Raw genomic sequence first — 24,435 nt, forward strand, 5'->3', positions numbered from 1 at the left:
TGATGTGTGATACAAGGGGGGCACGGTGGCTTAGTGGTTAGCATGTTCGCCTCACACCTCCAGGGTTGGGGTTCGATTCCCGCCTCCACCTTGTGTGTGTGGAGTTTGCATGTTCTCCCCGTGCCTCGGGGGTTTCCTCCGGGTACTCCGGTTTCCTCCAACCTACATGCATGGTAGGTTGATTGGCATCTCTGGAAAATTGTCCCTAGTGTGTGATTGCGTGAGTGAATGAGAGCGTGTGTGTGTGTGTGTGTGTGTGTGTGTGTGTGTGTGTGTGCCCTGCGATGGGTTGGCACTCCGTCCAGGGTGTATCCTGCCTTGATGCCCAATGACGCCTGAGATAGGCACAGGCTCCCCGTGACCCGAGGTAGTTCGGATAAGCGGTAGAAGATGAATGAATGAATAATATTTTCATGATCAGGACCAACCAAAAATTTTGATGTAGAACACTTAAAAAACAAAGATAAAATGAATTAAATAAATAAATAAATAAATAAATACTAATTCTTCTTCTTCTTCTTCTTCTTCTTATTATTATTATTATTATTATTATTATTATTATTATTATTATTATTGTTTATTTTTTATTACTAGCAAAAATATATTATTTGTAATAGTATTGATACTGGATGTTGTTGAGTGTAATGGGATAACCTTCCCTTGGTTATCCACACAGCTGAGTCACTAGCTTTAAATAAAGATTAAATACCTAGCTCCTGACCTCACCTACCTAAACACACTTCATTAAGCTCAAATATCTTAATACCAGGTTTTTTCTTTTTAGCCCAGTGGCGAACAAAGTCTCCAAAACACAGCCCAGTTTTCACTACAGTATTTACATTGATTAGTTTCCTTGGTGTGAGAGACATTCTGTGAGACAAACTGAGACATTCTGTGATAAACCTCTGTCTTCCTGTTTATTAACCCAGTGTGAGTCTGTCTTTATAGAGTCTCTCATGTTTTCCATTGACCTTATGGCTTCCTTCCAAAAACATGCTGGTAGGTGAACCAGCTTTGGAAAATTGCCCCTTGGTGTGAATATCTGTGTCCTTTTTTTATTGAGATGGACTAGTGTCCAATCTAAAGTTTTTCCAGTCTCTCACGCAGTGTTCCTTAAATAAGCTCTGGATTCTCTGTGATCCTGACCAGGCTGAAGATTTTAATAAACAGACTTTTGTAAACAGAATAATAACAGAATATCTATCTATTTATTTATTTTTCTATATTTTTCTATCTATCTATCTATCTATCTATCTATCTATCTATCTATCTATCTATCTATCTATCTATCTAGTAGATACAGTACATTTCAACAATAGAGCAGACATGGCAACAAATACATGGGTGTGCTTAGATTGTGTGTGTGTGTGTGTGTGTGTGTGTGTGTGTGTGTGTGTGTGTGTGTGTCTGGTCCCCATGGAGGGGTGTGTGGAGGTGGAGATGCCTGAGACAGACTTCTAAAATGTCCTAAAGGATTACAGATAGTACATAAAACCAGCAAGAAAGCTAAAGCTGTATTTCTTTACCGTATATATATATATATATACACACATATACTGTTTTGATTATTTGACAAAATACATTTGTAATAAATTTAATGCTAGTCAATATATCCCTTATATACTGTGATAAATGATAATTAAAGGTTGACAGGCCCAGATACAGTACCATATCGACTTACCAGGCTGACTTTGTTTTTTTTGCACAAAAAAAAAAAACAGTCCTATTTCCTCTGAATATATTTATTTTATATATCTGGGTTGAACCAGCAACAAATGAGCATCATTATTCCTTTAAACCTGCCCCCACTGACAGTGCTATCTGATCATGAAAAATGGTGTGCTGCTGTGCATTACCACTTTCATCTAAGCAGCAGTCTAGCCTACTCCATGATAGCCTTGTCTTCATTCATTTCGTTCAGAATTAGCTAGGATGTCTCTGTGAACGCATAAAAATGAGAATACGATCTCTAATTAGTCCCTTTATGTCCACCGGTCCCCATGCATTCCAAGGGTTAATGAACATATCACATGGTGCAGATTAGAGGAACAGGTATAAAAGATTGCCATCTTGTGGCCAAAGATTGAGGAAGAAATGTAGTGATAGAGCCTGGACAGCATGTGGTTAGGATTTTGTAGCACATCTAATCTCAGAAAAAGATTCATTCATTCAAACATTTTCAAAATTCAATAAAAGATGATCATATGTATATGAAATCTTGCTTATCAAATGAAACAAAGGATAAGTTCAGTTCTCCAAAGCTACAGGACTAAATGTAGGGTCAACGCTTGGAAATAATTACTTTTTTATAAATGAAAACGTTTGAATTGTTTTCACTTTCGACCTCAAACACTGTAACAAAAAGTGAAATTTGTATATTAAATAAACATTCAAATGATGAGTTTACTGATTTGTGAATGGATCTGATTTTCAAAGAATCTTCAGTATTTCTTCTCTTTTCTTTAGAATCTCTTTTGGAATTTATTGTCCAGATGATTTACAGAAAATGACTGTGCATTTTTCTTGCCCATTTTATTTGACACTTCTGCTTTGTGCTCCATTCATCTTCTTCTTTCATATACAGTGTGTGACTGATGCTGGCTGCGTATTTTGATTTGCAGAGTATTAGCACATTCAGCAATGTCGCTGCACATGATGCACTCTTATCAACACGATAAACACCATCCTGGCACTACAATATCAGTGTCAGTGCTGTGTTAAGAATGGGACACCACCCTAATAAAATCTCATCCGCTGTGGTGAGTTGCGCTGCTGCTGCATATCTCCAGGATCCTAAACCCAGATGACTGCCTGTGTGTGTATGTTCTCCCTGCGTTCCCTGTGATCAGAGTTTCCTCTTCCAGAGTTTTCTTCCACGTGACAGAAACATGCTAGCAGGTGAACTGGCTTTGCTAAATTGCATGTCAGTGTCGATTTTTGCATGCAATGTTCATTTTCATTTTTATTTAATTTTTGGCAGACACCCTTATCCAGAGTGACTTCCAATTTATTTCAATTTATACAACTGAGCAATTAAGGGCTCAGGGGCACAGCAGTGGCAGCTCAGGGGACCTGGGATTCGAACTCATGACTTCCGGTCAGTAGTCCGACACCTTAAACAGTAGGCTAGACCCAGGGCAAAAGGGACTGCCTGGGATTCAAACTTATGAGCTTTCAGTCAGTAGTCCAACACCTTAGAGCCAGGGCAAATGGGACTGCCTGAGATTTGAACTCATGACCTTCCATTCAGTAGTCCAACGCCTTAACCAGTAGGCTAGAGCCAGGGCAAAAGTGACTGCTTGGGATTCAATCTCATGACCTTCCAGTCACTAGTCCAACACCTTAACCAGTAAGCTACCAAATCCCTATTGCCCTGTGATGGACTGGTTTCCAATTCTGTATGAATTCTCCACATTTGCAACCAGTATTCTGAGCTAGGCTCAAGATCCCCAGTGACACGGACCTGGATGAAAGCTGTTGCTGAAGATGAATAAAGAAATGTACAAGTCAGCAGGTGGGTTACAATCAGTATCTATGGTAGATAAGCAACAGATGTCTATTCATTATTATTTTTTTCATTTTTACTTAGAATTGTAATATTAATGGCAAGATGATAAGCTGTCAGAAAGAAATGTGTCGAAGCAAACTATGTTTGCCGAGTAAATAAATTAGTTGGCGCATTTAATGATTCCGCAGATCTAATGAAGCAACAAATTGCCTCTTTGAGAAACGAGAGGAAGCAAGAAAAAAAAAAAATCCCCCCGCATATTTACACCTCTCCGAGTGGGGATGAGTAACTAAAACCTCAAATCTCTCCGAAGGGAAATGATGCCAGTGATGTAAAGTTTGGTCTCCTGATGGAAGGTGACGTCATGACGAGGCAGAAAGAGAGTCGCAGGGCGAGAGAGCGCGTGCCGAGGCGATTGCACGGCCAGAACGCACGTGCCAAATAACCCGGTCATTTTTTTTGGAACTATTATTATTATTATTATTATTATTATTATTATTATGATTATATTTTTATTTATTTGTTTATGAAAGCTCGACCAGGAGAACCAAAGCAGAACAAGTGCAACTGTTGATTTAACGTTAAACGCAAACAAGAAAGAAAATAATCACTAAGTTCTGCGCTCGGGTTCGTTTCTGTGGTCAGTTTGGGACGCGGTGATATTTTGGCCCGAGCGAACGACATCTGGTGGTGGTGAAACCGCTAGGCGAACGGAAGACAGCGACGTTGCGCGTGCAGGAGCGTTTGCCTTTACGCTGTTGCGTGCGCGTACATACAAGGGAGCTTTTGAGCGAGGAAGAGGAAGAGCTGTTCGGCATACCGAGCAGCAGCAGAGCTGAAACACTGGGGGGGCAGTTTGGCTTGCACAGGAGACCGTTTACGGCACTTTTTCTCTGACGAGGAGGATGCGGTGAGAGATTTAAGCAGAGCTCGTGCGTGATGCGAGCGGTGAAAGCGCACGAGGAAAGATCCGGAGTGTGCATTACGACTCTGTTGTCTATGGAGAAGGAGTAAAAGAACGACGGAAAGAGCTCGACTAACTACGGGAACAAGGTTCATCTTCCAGACCGACCTCCAGCATGACGCCGAGGATGTTGTGCTGCTTTCTGCTTTGCTCTGCGGCATGCGTGACCGGGCTGCAGGGCGCGAGCGCACCTACTGTCCCCGTAAACAGCACGCTGGATGCGAGTGGCAAACGGGACTCTAATCAGTCCTTCTCCAGGCTGAAGAGGAAGACGCTGTCGGTTGATTTTGCGGTGCCGTCTCTTTTGCGGCACTACATGGCGATGTTCATAAAGCGCCCGCTAAACGGTGACTGCCTGAGTCACTCCGGATGCTACACGGTGCGCGCCAACCTGCGGATGCACTGCGCGCCTTTGCAGAAGACCATCGCGAGTTTGCTCGGCGCGAAGTTGGCAGAAAACGTGCGGGGGGAGGAGGGCGGAAACGGCTCCGGCGGCGGACAGCTGCCGTACAGGCGCACCCGGCCCGCCCCCAAAGTGCAGAGTTTGGGTTTGAGTACAGCGAGCCGCAAGTCCAACCAGGTCGTGGTGGAGGTGGGAGAGGACATGGTAAAGACCGGATGTGGAGGGCTGGTTGTGCGCGAGGATGCACCTGTGCCCTTTTTGGAAATGGACCTGACGCGCGTGCTGGAGTGGTGGCTCGGGGCCGACGGAGGCCGGCTGCGCGTGCGACTTATACCTGAGCGCAAGGCTCAAGTCCCGGGCAAAGAGGAGAGGTACTCAGCCGCCATCCGGGCATCAGACGCCCAACTGTTTCTACAGATCTCCTCCAGTGGTAAGTACATACTTTACCACAATAATAACTAGTCTTATAATTGTTGATTGATTGATTGATTGATTGATTGATTAGGGGCTGTTGAGATATTATGGCACAAGATAAAACAGGAGAGATATAATGCCTGTTAATCAATTTCTTCTTCTTCTTCTTCTTCTTCTTCTTCTTATTATTATTATTATTATTATTATTATTATTATTATTCTTTTTCTTATTATTAATGATAATAGTACTACTAAAAACAATAGCATCAGCATCAACAACTACAACAATAATAATAATAATAATAATAATAATAATAATAATAATAATAATAATAATAACATTTTTTTCTTTCTATAAACAGTATTTACTTTTACTCACACAGTAAGCAGCAAATGTAAGTGGATTGAAGGTGAACTGTGTAACCTGACATTCTATAATGCATGAATTAGGGTTGGGCAATATGATGTATGATATTGAGATTGTGATAGATCATGATTAATTCACACCTACTGCCTATCCAGCTTGTCATCAGGTGTCAGCAATTTATAACTCCATTGTTCTTTAACTTTAATAAGCATCTGCCTTGACTAATATTCTTGTGCAATTTATTGAATAATAGTTATATTTGAAATATGGGTTTATTTTTTAATGTTTTGTAGGCCAAGTCTCAGAAAACAAACAAACAGAAACCTCTACATATTATGATATACCGTATATTGTTTATTATGAAGATGGCATTGTATAATTTTTTGCTCATATCTCCTACCCCTAATAGTCCACTATACCTTAGGTTCAAACCTCAGCATCCAATCTTACACATATGCTTGTTTCCAAATGTAGTGTTTTTCAACTAAAAGACAGCAGCGCATTTGTATTGACAAAACACCAGACAAGGAGGCATTTTGCAAGTTCATGCTGATTCAGTTCAGCCCCTTTTACTGCTGTATGTCAGGCTTTATGCTTCTGTCTATAGACTGACTCAATGTTTGGTTGTTGCTGCTCAGTAACACCAGTTGTTTTTGCTCTGTTGCGCTTTATTGTAGCAGTTTAGCTGTGTGTGTGTGTGTGTGTGTGTGTGTATGTGAGTGTGTGTGTAGGAGTGCATTTCAAGGCATCTACAGTAATATTTCTGTGATCCCACAGTGCTTTTTTTCTTACATTGTAGATTGTGGCTATTTCTGGAGCACTGCTTGCTCTATTAGTTTTAACAGTGTGATTAGTACTCAAGGGTGAAATTCCTCTCCTTCGGCACTGTCAGATCAGTACTATTACCCAGTCGCTTTAGCGGATGTATTTACCTCAGAAGATGTGCAATGATTTCACCTGCTCACATGGATTATTTGATTATTTTGCTCTTCCTTCCTTTTGAAGGTATGAGACTTAATACCCAGGCTTCTATGTTAAGTTCCATTCACGGTTATGCGGTTGACTGATTTAGCATAAAAAAATGTACTTGCATTTATGCAGACCTGCAAGAGAGGCATTTCAAACATCTGCTGTAGTTGTACAAACTATATATTGCAAGTTCTATTAACTGGTCAGATCTAATAAGAAAAGAGAGTGCAACAGAAAATGATATAGCTAGATTAGAGATATACTACTACTACTACTACAACTACAACTACTACTACAACTACTACTACTACAATTACTACTACTACTACCCCTATGCTAGTGCAAATACTGTACGTTAGAGTCTAAGTATACAACCAGGATTTAATGCTGATAGTAAACCACTCAAGTCAAGTTTTTTGGTTGACTGCTGCTTCACCAATTACTGCTTTTGGTGAAGAGGTCAGTCTTCAGTTTTTGTTTTCCTCAGACAGCCAGAGGAAATTCATTCCACCACCTGGGGGTCAGTGCAGGGAAATCTTGATCCATATCTTGCTTTTACACTGAAGGGTGGTGGTTCATGTCAATCTGTTCTAGAGGCTCAAATGGAATGTTGTACCAAGCACGGGGGTTCAGTCTTTGCATTGCAGGCAAGCATCAATGAAGCCAATGGAGGAAATGCAGAAATGGGGTGATATGAGAGAGACTGAATATAAAGCATGCAGCCATATTCTGAATCGGTTGCAGGGCTCAGGTAGCATTCCAGTAACAACATGCAACCTCAATGTGCTTCTTGATGGTTCTAAGTGAATAAAGAAGAGAAAAGTTTTTAAACTTAGAGCCATGATCTGAACATTATGTATGCACTTCAGAATGCTCAATTGTATGGACATCAATTGGTTACACTATAGAGTTTTCCTTAACATTTCCTTAACCTAACACTTAATACATGCATCTAATGGAAAATAGAATACTCTTGGTATTGCACAGAGCAATCCTGCAAGATCAGGACATCACCATGTCGAAGGCTGTGAAGGCAAGCAGGTAACATTATTATCCCGAGGTTCCTGACAGACCTTGATATTTGTTGGGTTGAGGGATTTGTTAGGATGCCAAGAAGCTCTGCTGGAGGCAGCGATCCATAATCCAAACTAAAAAATTTTCAGGGCCATAGAACTATTTAATATGTAATAATTCGCTCCTGGTAAACACTTCTAGATCAGAAAGTAAACAGACGGGATGAATTAAAGCCAACACTTGAATGTTTTTCATCAGTGAGGTGGCCCATGGTACATAAACAGTACATAAACTGTTTCACGGATGCAATATGCTGAACGTCGTAACATATGGGAGTCGGAAAGCATTTGGATTCTGTAAATGCTGATTCTTTTTATTTTGGCTTTGCTAACAATCATGGTGAAATACACAATCTGCCAGGGTTAATGGAGTTATAGCCATAATCATATACAGTTTTACTCAGTAATGCAGTTACACCAGGGATGGCAGTAATTAACTATGAATCAGTATGAATCAAATGGTGTTTGGCACCATCCAGGGTTTGGTTTTGAGTCCGGGGCTGATCCTGTGGGTTTCCTCCCACATCCAAACAAACCTCACGCTGGTTTGTGTATTATACAATACCCCTATCTGTAAATAAATCTTTATAAGATGCATCTTTACGGTCCTGTAGTAGTTCAGCGTAAATTGCGAGATCTTGCGTTATTGTTTTCCTTATACACAAGGTTAACAACTATACTTAGCTAGCAAGACACTTCAAACTGATCCCTGATATCAGTTTCTGCTAGCTAAAGTTACATGAGCCTATAAAACTTCAAGGAACATCTTTAAGGTAACAAGAACACTGTCTATACTATCGATATTATACCATTTAACTTTATTATACTACTGATTATATGTCTGTGTCCAATTTTTTTTAACATGTTTTATTTTGCACTAGCAGGACACATTATTGTGCACTAGCAGGACACATCACACACTAGGGACAGTGTGTATAGAAATCTATCTATACAATAATTCTTTAACATATAGTTTATAAATTTCAGTAAACCTTGTTTAAAATTAATTAATTTATGCTAGACACATTCAAGGTACAATGAAGGCCCTTTGTACCATAGCGCTCTTGAATTCTCGAAACAGAAGGATTAAATTCTATTAACAGCATGGTTCTGACAGAAGTTCCCGCCTGTGACATGAATGCTTTTTTTTAATATTAATGCACTCCTTTTAATGCGTTATCATTTCTATAATAACAGCCAATTCCCAGGGACTTGATGAGACACGCTCCACATAATCTAAAGCTAATGATATTTTTAATAGATTTAAAAGAAGTCATTATTTAACAAAGAAAAAGTCTAACCTTTGATATAGTGAAGCTGTCTGTTTATGAAAGTTTTAAGGAAAGTCTCAGTTATAGTGTTCTCTAATGGTCTGGAAGTTTTTTTGGGGAACTGTGGGTAAGGAATTTGGGTTTTCACTGCAACATGGCAAGCTAGGTTTTGTAATTAAAGAAAGAGAGGCTGGTAAACGAGGGGGCACGGTGGCTTAGTGGTTAGCACGTTCGCCTCACACCTCCCGCCTGTGTGTGTGGAGTTTGCATGTCCTCTTCGTGCCTCGGGGGTTTCCTCCGGGTACTCCGGTTTCCTCCCCGGTCCAAAGACATGCATGGTACGTTGATTGGCATCTCTGGAAAATTGTCCGTAGTGTGTGATTGCGTGAGTGAATGAGAGTGTGTGTGCCCTGCGATGGGTTGGCACTCCATCCAGGGTGTATCCTGCCTTGATGCCCGATGACGCCTGAGATAGGCACAGGCTCCCCGTGACCCGAGGTAGTTCGGATAAGCTGTAGAAAATGAGTGAGTGTTTGAGAGTGAGGCTGGTAAACGAAGGACTGTTTGTCAGTGATAACAGGAAGTAGCTTGTCTTACTGAGGTTTTATAACATCACATATGACAGTTGAAAAACTTGAGAATAATAAATGACTAAATTAAACCCGTAAAAATAGTAATCATTGGCAAATAATCATTGTCATTTAAGATGAAGCACACACTAGGTAATGAATTCAATTTGGGTGGTAAATTTGACATATCCCAGTATCCCGGCATGGATTGTTTACACATCGTGCGCCAATCCTTATATATTATATTACATGTTGGCATGAAGTCACAAAAATATCCAGTGGGAGGAACCGGAGCTGAGCTGAAGCAGGCCAGGGGTTTATGACAGATGCATCAATAGTTTTCAGCAGAATAAAACATGTCATCTGTCAGATAGGAATGCAATAAAATGCAGCTCCTACTCAAAATTGACTGCAGTGTTGATTGGTGTGCAAGACTCAGGCTGTGAAACTCAAATAGCCACAGTTGTTGCATGAGTGGGCCTGGAGTTGGCACCCAGGGGATCGAGATCTTATGAACACAACTCTCTTTTTTCACTAAATAAAAGATAGTCGATAACACAGCTGGTTGGAACAGTTTATTCCTTACATTGCAGAGTTGTCAGCCAAACTTTAGCATCGTCTACACCAACCTACTCTAGTGTATTCTACTCTTCCCTCTCTAGGCCATTCATAATCTAACTTCGATGTCTTGCATTCGCTTGAATCTGCCTAAATGCCAGTCGTATTTGAATACTATCTGCTGTTACTTGGCTGTAAGCTGCAGATTGGGTTTCTGTCAGAGCCAAATGTGCCTTGGCTAGTGTTGCTGATGCGGCCTTGACTCCTTTGCCCCGAGCTGTGTTGTAGGATTCGGTTGCAATACATAAGCCTATTATGCCTGTTTGTGTGAGGCTTATGGAGAAAGTCACCGCTCTGTGAAAACAGTTGGGAGAAATGTTTGCTTGACATCAGCAGGCATAGCCAGAGCAATGATACGATTACAGTTTTCGAACAAAACGAGAAATGCAAATGACAACATCCGTATTTTTAGTTTATTGCAGGAGTTATCAGGTTTTGGACAGCAACCTGGATGTGGATCCTCCTGCACAGTATTTTAGAAGACTGAACTGTATACTTGAGACATCTAAACACATATAATCTTGTTCCAGATTCTCTGATGTAGCTTTAACTAATTCCAGGGGTTTATTAAATAATTTCTGTAAAGGTGATCAGACCAGGGGGCACGGTGGCTTAGTGGTTAGCACGTTCGCCTCACACCTCCAGGGTTGGGGGTTCGATTCCCGCCTCCGCCTTGTGTGTGTGGAGTTTGCATGTTCTCCCCATGCCTCAGGGGTTTCCTCCGGGAAGACATGCATGGTAGGTTGATTGGCATCTCTGGAAAAAAATGTCCGTAGTATGAGAGTGTGTGTGTGTGTGCCCTGTGATGGGTTGGCACTCCGTCCAGGGTGTATCCTGCCTTGATGCCCGATGACGCCTGAGATAGGCACAGGATCCCCGTGACCCGAGGTAGTCCGGATAAGCGGTAGAAAATGAGTGAGTGAGTGAGTGATCAGACCAGAGACTAGCTGAAAACTGATGTAAGTGAAGCTTTACATTCAATTTATTCGAATAACCCTGGATCAGATACTTATTTATAGGGACTATGTAAAGTTCTTATATATTATAGTGCCTCCTATTCTGTTCACACTGGTTTGGCAGAGAAAATGATTCATTTTGCAATTACACAACATGTCACAGTGCTATCTTCACAGCTCATCAACATATCTTTCTTTTGACCGTCTAAATAATGCTTTTGGTTTTGTTTGTTGATGACTTTCAGGCATGGACAAGGGTTTGTGTGTAAATGCAGGTTTATTAAATGGAGCAGAGGAAAGTGAAAGACTGTAAGGAACCCCCCGGAAGCTGATGCAGCAGAATCCATAAGCGGAGTTTATTTAACAAAAATACTTCAAGGCAGACAATTCAGAAATCAAAGGGCAGAATGTTGTCAGATCACGAGCACAGATCAAGAAACTGAAATAGACGATAGTGAGGCAAACAGATCCGACATACAAAATCCAAGCAGCAAGAAACGAGGACTAGATCACAGTCCATACAAAAACAGCTTGGTAGTCAAGATTGATAATACTACGCATCGGATAACAGCATGAACATGCTATTTAAAGGAGAAGAACCAGGAAGTGTCTTTTGACCCAGGGTGGTCTCAGTATTTTTTGAGGATGGCGCCCTCTGGCGGTTGGGACATGGGGCAAAGCAGGAGGAGTTGTAACAATGACAAAGTCAATGTAGAGATCAAAACCATGCAAGGGTTCAAGTGATGGTTAAAAGTTCATGTGTTGAGGAAAAAGGGCACTTTAACACAAAGCTCTGTATCACTGCGTGTGTTGTCCGTGCACATATATTATGTAAAGCTCATATCTGGGCTGTGATTAAATACACTTAAATATACAGGAATTCCTTTATTTAATATAGTTACATCAGCCATATCAGTTAGTATGCATACTGTGTGTATGTGTACAGGTACTATGTATACACACACTCACTATCCATTTTATTAGAAACATCCTTCACGTTCATGTAGTTATTTAATCAGCCAATCACATGGCAGCAGTGCAATGCAAAATGTTATGCAGGTACAGTACAGGTCAAGAACTTCAGTTAATGTTCACATCTAACATCAGAATGGGGAAAAAAGTGTGATCTCTGTGACTTTACCTGTGGCATGGCTGTTTGTGCCAGATGCACTGGTTTGAGTATTTCATAACCTGCTGATTTTCACACAACAGTCTCTGCACAGAATGGTGAAAAAGAAAAAAAAAGTGAATGACGGTTCTGTGGGTGGAAATGCATTGTTACTAAAGAGAGGTTAAAGGAAAATGGACAGATTGCTTTGAGCTCTCAGGAAGGATATACTTAGATACCCTTGCAGATGCAGCAAAGCATCTTAGCATACACAAAAAACGGAGATTTTGAGATGAATGAGTGACAACAGCAAAAGACCACGTCAGATTCCACTCCTCAGGAATCTGAGGCCATCATAGGCACACATCACTACGTCACTGAATCTGGACAATAAGTCCAAAAGCTGTATGAATGTGCCAATGTTTTTAATAAATTGGACGTTGATTGTATATATAGTGTGCATTTTTTACCAGTAGAGTAGGGTAGGTGAGTGCCTAAAACCTTAAAACCCTCAACTTTTTATTTTTATTATTATTAAACTCATTAAAAAAATTATTAATGTTATTAAATCAATGGTTAGTGGTGATTCAAGCAGTTAAGGCTCTGGGATGTTGATCGGGTTTTAAGTCCCAGCACTTCCAAGCTGCCACTCTTAGGCCCTCGAGCAAGGCCCCTAGCCCTCTCTGCTCCAGGGGCGCTGTATCATGGCTGACCCTGCATAACAACCACAACCGTCAAAGTTGGGATATGTGAAAAAAAGAATTTTACTGTGCTGTAACGTATATATGACAAAATAAAAGGCTTTTTCTTCTACTTCTTCTTCTTTTTCTTCTTTTTCTTCTTCTTCTTCTTCTTCTTAACTTAAAATCTTCAACACTTCATGAAGGATGGTCTTACTATTACTTTCAAATGAACTAGACTAGGCAAAGACCAGTGATTTGAAACAGGTGTGTGTGTGTGTGTGTGTGTATCTGAGATGATCAGATGATAAGCATTGTAAAATCAGGTGTTTACAGATATTTTTGATGTGATAACACTTCAGCGTTCTTCCTTGTTCTAGTCTTGTGGTTTGGATTCTTTTATGCAATGGTGGAATTTTACACTCACTGGCTGCTAGAATGCATTCCCGAATAATACAGAAATATTATTAGGGAATGTTAAAGAAACCTGAAGGGCATGTTGCTGTCTCATCGTGCGGTATGAGAGCTGTGTTATTTCGAAAAGAAAATATACCAAAGTTCTGAATGAAAGGAGTCCATTATATTTTTTTCATGCTACAATTGCTTGATATGTGAACCTGAAATTTATCAAAACCAAAATTTATCTTTGTTAAATAATGTGAAATTTAACTTGTCCTTTTCAATCACCAATGTTAGCAATGTGTGGAGTGGTTTTCTCTTTGGGTATGATGTTAACAATTGGGCTGGGCTCAGATTGAAAGCATCCAGCATTTTCTTTGTGATACAATGGAGCGAGAGGTCTGTCACCAACAATTGGCTCTTGACGCCTAACGCTTTTATTAATGAAACACTACTGCAAAATCGATAATGAGTAAAATGACAAGCAGTTCATTATCCATGCATTTCTTATCATTATTGGACGTTAGGCACCATAAATTTCTACTCCAGGACCTCACAAAATCCCATGGGAGAGAGACTTTGGAGATCAATATGTTTACTAAGCCAAATCTACTTCTGATAATCCTCACTTCCACGCACGCGATCGAACATCAGCTGAGAAGCCGTGCTTGGACTAAGTTATTTGTTCCAACAAGTTCCAACAATTAACAGCAGTAATTATGAGATTGTGCCGCTAAAAGTGTCAAAGACATTTTCAACTTTAAACTGATTAACACAGAAGAAACTGATTTAGTAAAAAATTATATATATATATATATATAATTATATATCTTAAGCATTTTCATCCATTTTTCCAGCAGTGTGAATTATTTACTTTAGGTACATGACGAGACATTATGTAGAATAACATTAAGTAAAAGCCAACATTTGCTAACACTGACATTTAAATACAGCCAACTGTCATTAACTGTCTTATTTCTCAGAGCTCACAGAGGCCTACAGGCAATGTAGTCTGTAACTATCTTATGTTTGGATAACTATGTCATCTGTGGTTAAATGTCTTCATTCATTCATTCATTCATTCATTCATTCATTCATCCATCTTCTACCGCTTATCTGAACCACCTCTTGTCACGGGGAGCCTGTGCCTCTCAGGCGTCATTGGGCATCAAGGCAGGATACACCCTGGACGGAGTGCCAACCCATCGCAGGGCACACACACGCACACACACACACACACACACACACTCATTCAATCACACACTAGGGACAATTTTCCAGAGATGCCAATCAACCTACCATGCATGTCTTTGGACCGGGGGAGGAAACCGGAGTACCCGGAGGAAACCCCCGAGGCACGGGGAGAACATGCAAACTCCACACACACAAGGTGGAGGCGGGAATCGAACCCGACCCTGGAGGTGTGAGGCGAAAGTGCTAACCACTAAGCCACCGTGCGCTCCGGTTAAATGTCTTCTCTCTGGATAACTATCTTGCTAGTTTGTGGCTAACTATCATATCTGTGGTTATGTATATCGTCTGTCGACAACCATCACGTCTGTGGTTAACTATTTAATCTGTGGCTAACACTCTCATCTGTAGATAACTCATCTCATCTGTCTTAATCGTAATACTGCATACATAACTAATAATCTGTATAGACCTGCAACACAGTTTACTTACCTACCTAATACTATGTAGGGTTACTATTCATATTAGAGCTATGCTAGATGAAGTTATGTCTAATTTTACCTTTAAATGTTATTTTATTTACAATATTTATTTTTCTCCTACTTTATTTCTAATGAGTTGTATTGTATGCATGCTGCTGGAACACTTAGTGTATCTTATTTTATCTTGCTGTGATTGACAGGGAGCAGAATGTATGCCATCCCTCCCACCTAGAGAACATAACCAATTTTTCTCTCTAGATTCTTTCAAGCTGTTAAAAAATATATTCCTTAAATGTATTTTTGATCATATTGACATTTTTATTACAGTCTTATGAACCACCATTTACTGTCACTACGATAAACCCCAGGATAAGAAATCCTGATTTATAACATAAAGCCAAAACCAGTGTGAGTCTTACTTTTAAAGATTTTTTTCAGGTATTAGTCTATCAGATGCCCTGATCCAGTGTTGAGTTATACACCATGCACCCAACAGGTTGATGTGACACTATGGCTTAAAGTCTGACATCTGTTACACTCTATGCTTAAATTAGAATTTGTACTTTGACCACCAGTAGACTTCAACTCATTAAATTGGCACTATGATGACTGTCCATGTCCATGGCATGTCTGCTTCACTTACTAATGAGCTGCTACTGACTTATTAAGCTTTGGTGTGTTTAAAAAATATCTATTCCTATTCATAGTTAGGAACAAAATGATCTGGAGGTTTGAAGACTTTTAGTTTTTGGTGAATGGGGATTGAATAGGTATGCTTTTTTTTCACTATATATTTTATATACTGTACACACACATATACACTCACTGGCCACTTTATTAGCTACACCTGTCCAACTGCTCGTTAACGCAAATTTCTAATCAGCCAATCACATGGCAGCAACTCAATGCATTTAGGCATGTAGACATGGTCAAGACGATCTGCTGCAGTTCAAACCGAGCGTCAGAATGGGGAAGAAAGGTGATTTAAGTGACTATGAACGTGGCATGGTTGTTGGTGCCCGACGGGCTGGTCTGAGTATTTCAGAAACTGCTGATCTACTGGGATTTTCACGCACAACCATCTCTAGGGTTTACAGAGAATGGTCCGAAAAAGAGAAAATATCCAGTGAGGGCAGTTCTGTGGGCGCAAATGCCTTGTTGATGCCAGAGGTCAGAGGAGAATGGCCAGACTGGTTCGAGCTGATAGAAAGGCAACAGTAACTCAAATAAACACTCGTTACAACCGAGGTACGCAGAAGAGCATCTCTGAACGCACAACATGTCGAACCTTGAGGCGGATGGGCTACAGCAGCAGAAGACCACACCGGTACTAGTAAGGTGTACCTAACAAAGTGGCCGGTGAGTGTGTGTGTGTGTATATGTATATATATATATATATAAATCTTCCCCAGAAAACAGATCAGGTCCTCTGGTTGGAAGTGCTGCCTATACATTTGGCACATTCCTCTCTACTAATTGCTGCAGTCCATCTCTTTTTATATGTTTGTCTCTTCCAAAGTTTGGAAAAAATATGTTTCTTTTGTTGTTTGCGCAGAAAGGTATGCTAAAGTAGTACTCGTGGCACTGTATCATTTTATCTCAGTAAGCTAGCTGTGATGTTTACCCTGCTTTTGCTAACTTCTGGGTTCTAAACCAGTCTGAAGATGAAACAACTGTGAACTGATCTAAAATCTAGATCTGTGATCTTATGAACTATCTATCTATTTAAATAAACCCAAGGTAAAAATCTACCAGAACTAGCAAACGTTTGTTAACATTAACATAATTGGCTAAGGCTAACCGAGCAGCTTATGTACTGCATACAACTCTTTCTTTTTTCTTCTCCCTTGTTTTTTTTTTTTATTGATACTGATTCGGGCTTGAAATATTTTTATATCTAAATCTTTAGACCTCAGAACATCTATACTCGTCTTTTTCCCCCAATTGTTCTTTTTTTAATCTTTTTTCTTGTTCCTCTTTCAGATTATTAATAAATAATAAATACATTTCTAAATCTATTCTTTTTTATTCTATTTATTTATTTATTTTTTTAATACATTTTCTTTAATGGCTTTGTGTTGCTAAATACTATAACACTTGAACCTTTTCAACTGAGGTGTAAACATTTTACTTAAAGCTAGAAAAAAAGCAACAGTGATTCTGAGATTTTGTGTAGCTGTAAATTGTCATCGCTTGACTTACCCCCAGTGAGCTGGAGCGGATTCGTTTTAACATAATTACAGCAATTCCGGCAATTTACTAACAACCCCCCACCCCCACCCCATGTAAGGCACACACTTTCCTCCTTCTTTATAGGGCTGTAATGTTTCCTCCCAGACATAGAAATATACAAATAAGTGAATTTTAAGTTGCCATAGGGACTGATCATTATCTATATACAATGCTAATATGTGTAGCTTCACTTTCAGGAAGTATTTGTGAAGAAGCTTAGCTTATTTACTTAAGCAACACATCTAAGTTAAAATTATTGCACAAAGATACAATGAATGAAGAATGAATTAATTCTTATGCTGTTCTGGATAAATGATATGATAAATGAAATGACATCACAGTGAATTTTGCAGGCTAAAGACAGTCATTTGTCGAACTATGTATTGAGTGTTTTTAGACTAGTACTACAGCATATAATTTTCTCTGATTCATCACAGTCAACACACACACAAGTAAATGTGTTGATGATTGATGTGTTGATGTCTGGACTGAGAGATGGATCGAGCAGAAAATTATTAGGATGCTAAAAGGTTTGTATATAATGTGATTAAGAAAAGAAATTCAAGAAATTGTATGTTCATTTAACAGTAACAAGTGATTTGGAGTGATTTAGATCATTAAAATCAGAGAGAGAAAAAAGTATGTCTGGTAAAAATAGTAAGATGCATAAATCTCACTTTAGAGGCAAAAAGAAAGCTGAGACACGTCTTAGTTTATTTAACACAGTGTTTTTGTAAATTGCACCGTTATACAGATTCAATCTGTGGAGTTTGAGTAACTGTAACGAGAGACTTGATTGCAAATAATGAACTTGACTAGCACAATTGTGTTATTAAGCATTGCTTTTATTGAATCTTTTTTCAAAATCCTCTGGTTCAATAACATGCACTTCAGCATGGTTTCTTCTTTGCGCAGCAGGTACTGTAGAATGGCCTCATAAGAAAGTCTTTTAAATTAACCTCGAATATCTACCATCTTTTAGCACTGTTATTCTTTCTATCGATCAGCCAAAAAGACAGAAAGCTTTAACAAAAGAATCGGCCTTCACGTCAACTTATGTATTGCACACTTTTGTGTTTCAGTGTTTATTAACAATCGTCTTTCCATGCTTATCAAAGAGCCTTGAAAACGCTTTCATTGCAGCCCTCAGTGGAGAATTAATTATCATTTCTAAAGACACTAAATCAGATGAAATGTAATTGCTGTCTCAATATTAGGGAAACGTTCTAATCATGTCCTCACATTAATCAGTTCAAGAAGGAAATATTCATTTTTACAAATGATTCGGTGATTTGGGTTGCAGTGCCCGGTGGGATCGTAAATCTTGAGACCAAAATGTTTCTGTTTGCATTCGTTTTTAGTTGAACACAGATTTTCATTACAAATGATATCAATAAAGGGGGGCACGGTGGCTTAGTGGTTAACACGTTCGCCTCACACCTCCAGGGTTGGGGGTTCGATTCCCGCCTCCACCTTGTGTGTGTGGAGTTTGCATTTTCTCCCGATCTCTGGAAAATTGGCCGTATTGTGTGATTGCGTGAGTAAATGAGAGGGTGTGTGTGTGCCCTGTGATGGGTTGGCACTCCATCCAGGGTGTATCCTGCCTTGATGCCCGATGACGCCCGAGATAGGCACAGGCTCCCCGTGACCCGAGTAGTTCTGATAAGCGGTAGAAAATGAATGAATGAATGAATGAATGATATCAACAACAACCTGAAAGAAAAGTAGAACATTGGAAATATTTACACTGATTTGTGATTGGCTCAATATTTGGTACGTCCTATTTTTAATTTATTGACAGTGTGCACTCTAGCTGACACAGATTCCCTAAGTTTGCATCAAACCTGATGATCCATGATAGAGCAAATCCATCGATGTGTCATCTGAACACATGCTTCAGTGGAAGGGATAAGACTCTCACGAAACCTGACCTTTTGTACAAAGTAATTAATATGATTACAGACAAATTTGGTCAAATCATATAGGCGAACATGGTCAAATTACAAATTTGGTTACATTTAAAAATAGGGACCAAAAGAAATTGAGCATCAATTTGAATAGTGAATAGTTAACATTTCTGTACATTTTCTGTACTTGTTAGAGAAGTTCCAAAATTTCAAAGCTTACTGTTTATTTTTATTTGTATCAACTTTTTTCTTGCTGGTAAGAAGGTTTGCTGTATTTATTTAACAGGTTGAGGCTTTTTAAGCATAGAATTAGCAAATTGTATTTATGTAGCATCCATAGGGCTTTGGTTATTTCTTTCAGTGTGCATAACACTGGACAGAACAGAGTAGCTAAAAGTTAGTTATGTTAAGGTCCACCCTTTTATAGAGAATTATACTTTTTGGTATATTAAGCTGCTTGTGTTTATGTGAGAGAGAAAGAAAGTGCAAGGGTAAGTGTGAGAGAGAAATATGCTCTGAGCTCATGGTGCAGCAAGGTGATCTCAGAGCTTTTAATGTACTCCTGTTGTGTGCTATAAGTAGGATCAGCACATTATTCATTGCAATGCAGAATGCCATTAATTATCACTCACCATAAAATGACTCTTCTGAGAAATATAATTATTTTACACAAGGACAGGACAATTATTGACTGCCGTTACACACCATATGCCTACATTAAGCATATGTTGTTTTTCAGTAATGTATTTTGTAAGGTCTGAAGTCTGTGCCAGAGGTCAGTGTGTCTTTCATACTCCCACTCCTCTTTAAAAAACAGAAGTGAAAGATAGAGATAGGCAAAGGTGTAAAAGGTTAAAGGTGTATATATCCTGCAGAATGTTTGACCAAACCCATTGCTCCTGCAGACACTCTTGGCCAATCCCATATACTCCTGCAGATACTCTTGATCAATCCCTCCTGTTCCCACAGACACTCTTGGCCAATCCCACTGCTCCTGCAGAATGTTGGACCAAACTCATTGCTCCTGCATACACTCTTGATCAATCCCATATACTCCTGCATACACTCTTGATCAATCCCATATACTCCTGCAGACACTCTTGGCCAATCCCATATACTCCTGCATACACTCTTGATCAATCCCATATACTCCTGCAGACACTCTTGGCCAATCCCATATACTCCTGCAGATACTCTTGGCCAATCCCATATACTCCTGCAGATACTCTTGATCAATCCCATATACTCCTGCAGATACTCTTGATCAATCCCATATACTCCTGCAGATACTCTTGATCAATCCCATATACTCCTGCAGATACTCTTGATCAATCCCATATACTCCTGCAGACACTCTTGATCAATCCCATATACTCCTGCAGATACTCTTGATCAATCCCATATACTCCTGCAGATACTCTTGATCAATCCCATATACTCCTGCAGATACTCTTGATCAATCCCATATACTCCTGCAGATACTCTTGATCAATCCCATATACTCCTGCAGATACTATTGATCAATCCCATATACTCCTGCAGACACTCTTGATCAATCCCATATACTCCTGCAGACACTCTTGATCAATCCCATATACTCCTGAAGATACTCTTGGCCAATCCCATATACTCCTGCAGACACTCTTGATCAATCCCATATACTCCTGCAGATACTCTTGATCAATCCCTCCTGTTCCCACTCACAGTCTTGACCAATCCCACTGCTCCTGCAGAATGTTGGACCAAACCCATTGCTCCTGCAGTCATTCATCTTAATGCCCCCAGATAATCTTTTATTTAATTCTAATTTATATTTAGATAATTACATTTATAATGTATATTTTATGAATTCATTATTTAATTTGTAATTCAATTATTTATTGCTCCGGCATAAACTATTCCCCCTCCTGCAGACTCTCTTCACCAATCCTCTCACTCTGACATATGCACTTTACCAATCCCAGCCACTCCTGCAGACACTCTTGACCAATACTTTTCCTCCCACTGACCTGCTCCTGCACGTGATTGATCAATCCCACTCACTTCTTGACCAACTGGCATGCCCCTACAGACAATCCTGACCAATTTTACTGTTCCTGCACAATTCCTGCCACAATCCCTCTTGCTCCCAGAGACAAACCTGACCAATAGGGACGCTATCGCACATAGTCTTGACCAATCCCACCCACTCCCACAGGCGTTCTTGTCTAATTCCACCTCCTCCTGTGGAAAGTTTGACGAATCCCACCCACTCCTGTAATTGTTATTTCGGATGAACCCATCCCCCATATCTTTGAACACAATTTGTTTCCCAGACAAATGAGTTATTTAAAACACTGGGAGGTGAATCGAGTAGTGAATCCAAGTTAATTATATTGTATTTACTTTGCTCCATAAGCTTCTTATCTGACTTCCCAATATTTAGTTGGGATCCACAGGATCTCCAGTCCCTTTAAGGTGAGCTAAATATTTGATACAATACAGATATCAGATTTCTCACGATTGGCCTTACCTTCGTGATATTGACGTCTTCTTGGTAACCAAGACAGTTTCCTAAAAGTTTCTGTTGCTAAGTTACACTAAATATCTGAGGCATGATGAGGCATGGACAAGCTGTGGACAATCTGTGTTCTTTTTCACATGCTGTGTTGTGTACACGTACATGTTTACAGCATAAAAATAAGTGAGTAGAATGGATCGGACAATCGTGAGCGTATATTTAAGGATGTCCTGATTTAATACTTAATATCACTTTTATCATTGACTGACATTTCTTAATCCAGGCTTTCACAGAGATAATAATTAATTCATAATTGTTCATGTACTGCTCACATTTTGCATTACCCAGTGTAACCCTGTCAGACTGCCATCCCTTCTTTCGAGATGGAAGATCACTTAAGGAATAATCTTAATGAGTTATGACTATAATGTCTTTCTTGACTGGTTACCGATTATGTTGTTGTTGCTGTTCTTTCGGCTGCTTCCTGTTCGAGGTTGCCACAGTGGATCATCTGGTCTGCATATTTGATCTGATCACTGATTATAATTATGAGAATATAATCTGGTTTAAGCTCTAGTTTTAGTAGTCAGAATTCAGAAAAGGCGTTTTTTTTTTCATGACGATAAAGACCTGTTATAAAAAAGTTAGTTGTTAAAAGATTATTTACTGTCCACAATATAATTTCTAGAATTTTTACACCTTGCTTTGCAACTATGCGTCTGTTAAAATAGAACATTTGTGTCGCTGTTTGTTTAGATTATTTGTGGTTAGCAAATGTTAGTTTAGTGGTTTGCGATCATCTGGGAAAGCATATGCTTCCAGCAGCTGCGAACTGTGCCTGCGGTGCCTGTTACTGGTTTTGTCGAGGGTACGTGACATGTGACTAATAATCACTGAAATGTAATAGCAGAAGGTCCAGCTGTGGGTCAAGGTGAGAGCATGTCGCTCATGGAGAGTGATGACTGTATGATATTAGACAGCTCAAGGTTGGAGAGAGAATGTCTCAAGGTTGGAGCTCTGAGAATCCTCTAAGAAACAATTAAGAACATCCATGTTGCCGGGAGTCATGTTCATTTATCTCCATAATATGTGACAGCGGAATGCACAATCATAACTTCTCTCACTGAGATTAGGCTCAGGATGATGAACTGACTCTCTAAGAGCCTTGTACTGTAAATGGAGTAGACTTTGGGAGAAGGGACACTTAATAAGAAGTGAGGGATTTCAGGTGAAACTTTTGGTTTCATAGTTTACAGTCTTTAATGTTGTTCTTTAGGCTGCTTTAGGTCCTTCCTGAGACAACTCTCACATTTGCATCTGTTTATAATTAATAATATAATGACCAGATGATCTGATTTTGAAATCATAACTGAGTCAGGTTCACTGACTCTTTTTTTAAAAAAAAAAATCTTTTTAAAAATAGTTTCCTTCCCATTCAAAGCATTTTTATGGATCCCATAGACGCCATTGGTTTGCTCGCCAATGCTATTTTGGTGATTTAAGAAAGCTACGAACCAGATGTAATTTTTTATTACATCATTTATTTAAAACATACACACACAATGGTTAAATGGAGTAAGGTGTAGAACGATGGCAGGGAGTAATGGAGTTGTCCAACTGGTGTGCACCAGAATATGCCCTTCAAGTGCAAAGTTAACACCTAACAGCTTGCGTAGGTCATCGGGTCAGAACTTACTTCTACACATCAATACACAAACCACACATCTATCCATGTGTAGTTCATCTCCTCAGGATGAGTGGCAGTGTGAGAGTGTGGAAGAGCTGCAAATATTTTGACAGAGTCAAACTTCTTTTCTCTTTAAGTCTGACTCTTGAGCATGAAGTGAAAATGATGGTCGAAATTCTGAGCATCAAGGCTGCTGCTCCACACTTGAGAGCACCGATTATTCCAGTTGAAATGTGGGGGCACAATTTCAAACTGTCAAGAAAGGGAACAACGTCTGCATTTGGTAGAAGAGAAAAAAAACATCATTCATTAGTTGTGCCTGTTTATTTACTGTCGATTCTTTCCTTTCACATGTTCATTCCTGCTGGAGAGTTTTAAGGGTTCTTCTAAGACGAATCACATTTTATTTGATTATTATTTACAGACAGACTCACAGGTAAAATAACCAATATTACTGCAAGTGGTGATTGCTTCTATTCGTTGGGCTAAAGATTACATGGCAGAATGTTTTCACAATTCAGGGGTAAAATTCGATGTTGCAGCCCCTTTTCGCTATGGATATTTTTTGAGTGCTCCCAAATAACTCATGATCAAAACTAACGCAATGTGTGGTGTTTCTATAGTAAAAAAGATTATACAAGATCTAGTGGGGGAAGTCGTGGCCGGGGGAGTCGTGACCTAATGGCTAGAGAGTTTGACTCCTAACCCTAAGGTTGTGGGTTCGAGTCTCGGGCCGGCCACGATTGAGGTGCCCTTGAGCAAGGCACAAAACCCCCCAAATGCTCCCTGGGCGCTGCAGCATAAATGGCTGCCCACTGCTCCGGGTGTGTGTTCACGGTGTGTGTGTGTGTGTGTGTTCGCTGCTGTGTGTGTGCACTTTGGATGGGTTAAATGCAGAGAACAAATTCTGAGTATAGGTCACCGTACTTAGCCGTATGTCACGTCACTTTTGTGTTGTGGAAGTTACACATTAAATGGATTAAACAATGTGGGTAATTGTTGATATGGTGAAATGTTCTGTGAGGAAACATTTATTTAGCATTTTTGTAAGGTGACTTATGCCTCAGAGTTCAGTGTCAGAGGTGATATTTTTTCATAAGCTATCACCCAGCTAGCTGAGTGAGTTAGACTAGCTAG

The 24,435-nt window shown here is 39.7% G+C and overlaps 1 protein-coding gene across 1 annotated transcript in view; it reads left to right on the top strand.

Annotated features, from left to right (window-relative positions):
* The first annotated feature begins 3,824 nt into the window (after window positions 1–3,824).
* alk (ALK receptor tyrosine kinase) overlaps window positions 3,825–24,435 on the top strand; it is a 442,935-nt gene continuing 422,324 nt past the window's right edge. Inside the window, exons 1-2 of the mRNA XM_060879161.1 lie at window positions 3,825–3,957; window positions 4,042–5,305. Of these exons, the coding sequence (XP_060735144.1) occupies window positions 4,588–5,305 (718 nt within the window). The 5' untranslated portion in view covers window positions 3,825–3,957; window positions 4,042–4,587. The remainder of the gene's footprint in view (window positions 3,958–4,041; window positions 5,306–24,435) is intronic.

The sequence above is a fragment of the Tachysurus vachellii genome, chromosome 10, assembly GCF_030014155.1.
Source record: "Tachysurus vachellii isolate PV-2020 chromosome 10, HZAU_Pvac_v1, whole genome shotgun sequence".
Classification (NCBI taxonomy): Eukaryota; Metazoa; Chordata; class Actinopteri; order Siluriformes; family Bagridae; genus Tachysurus; species Tachysurus vachellii.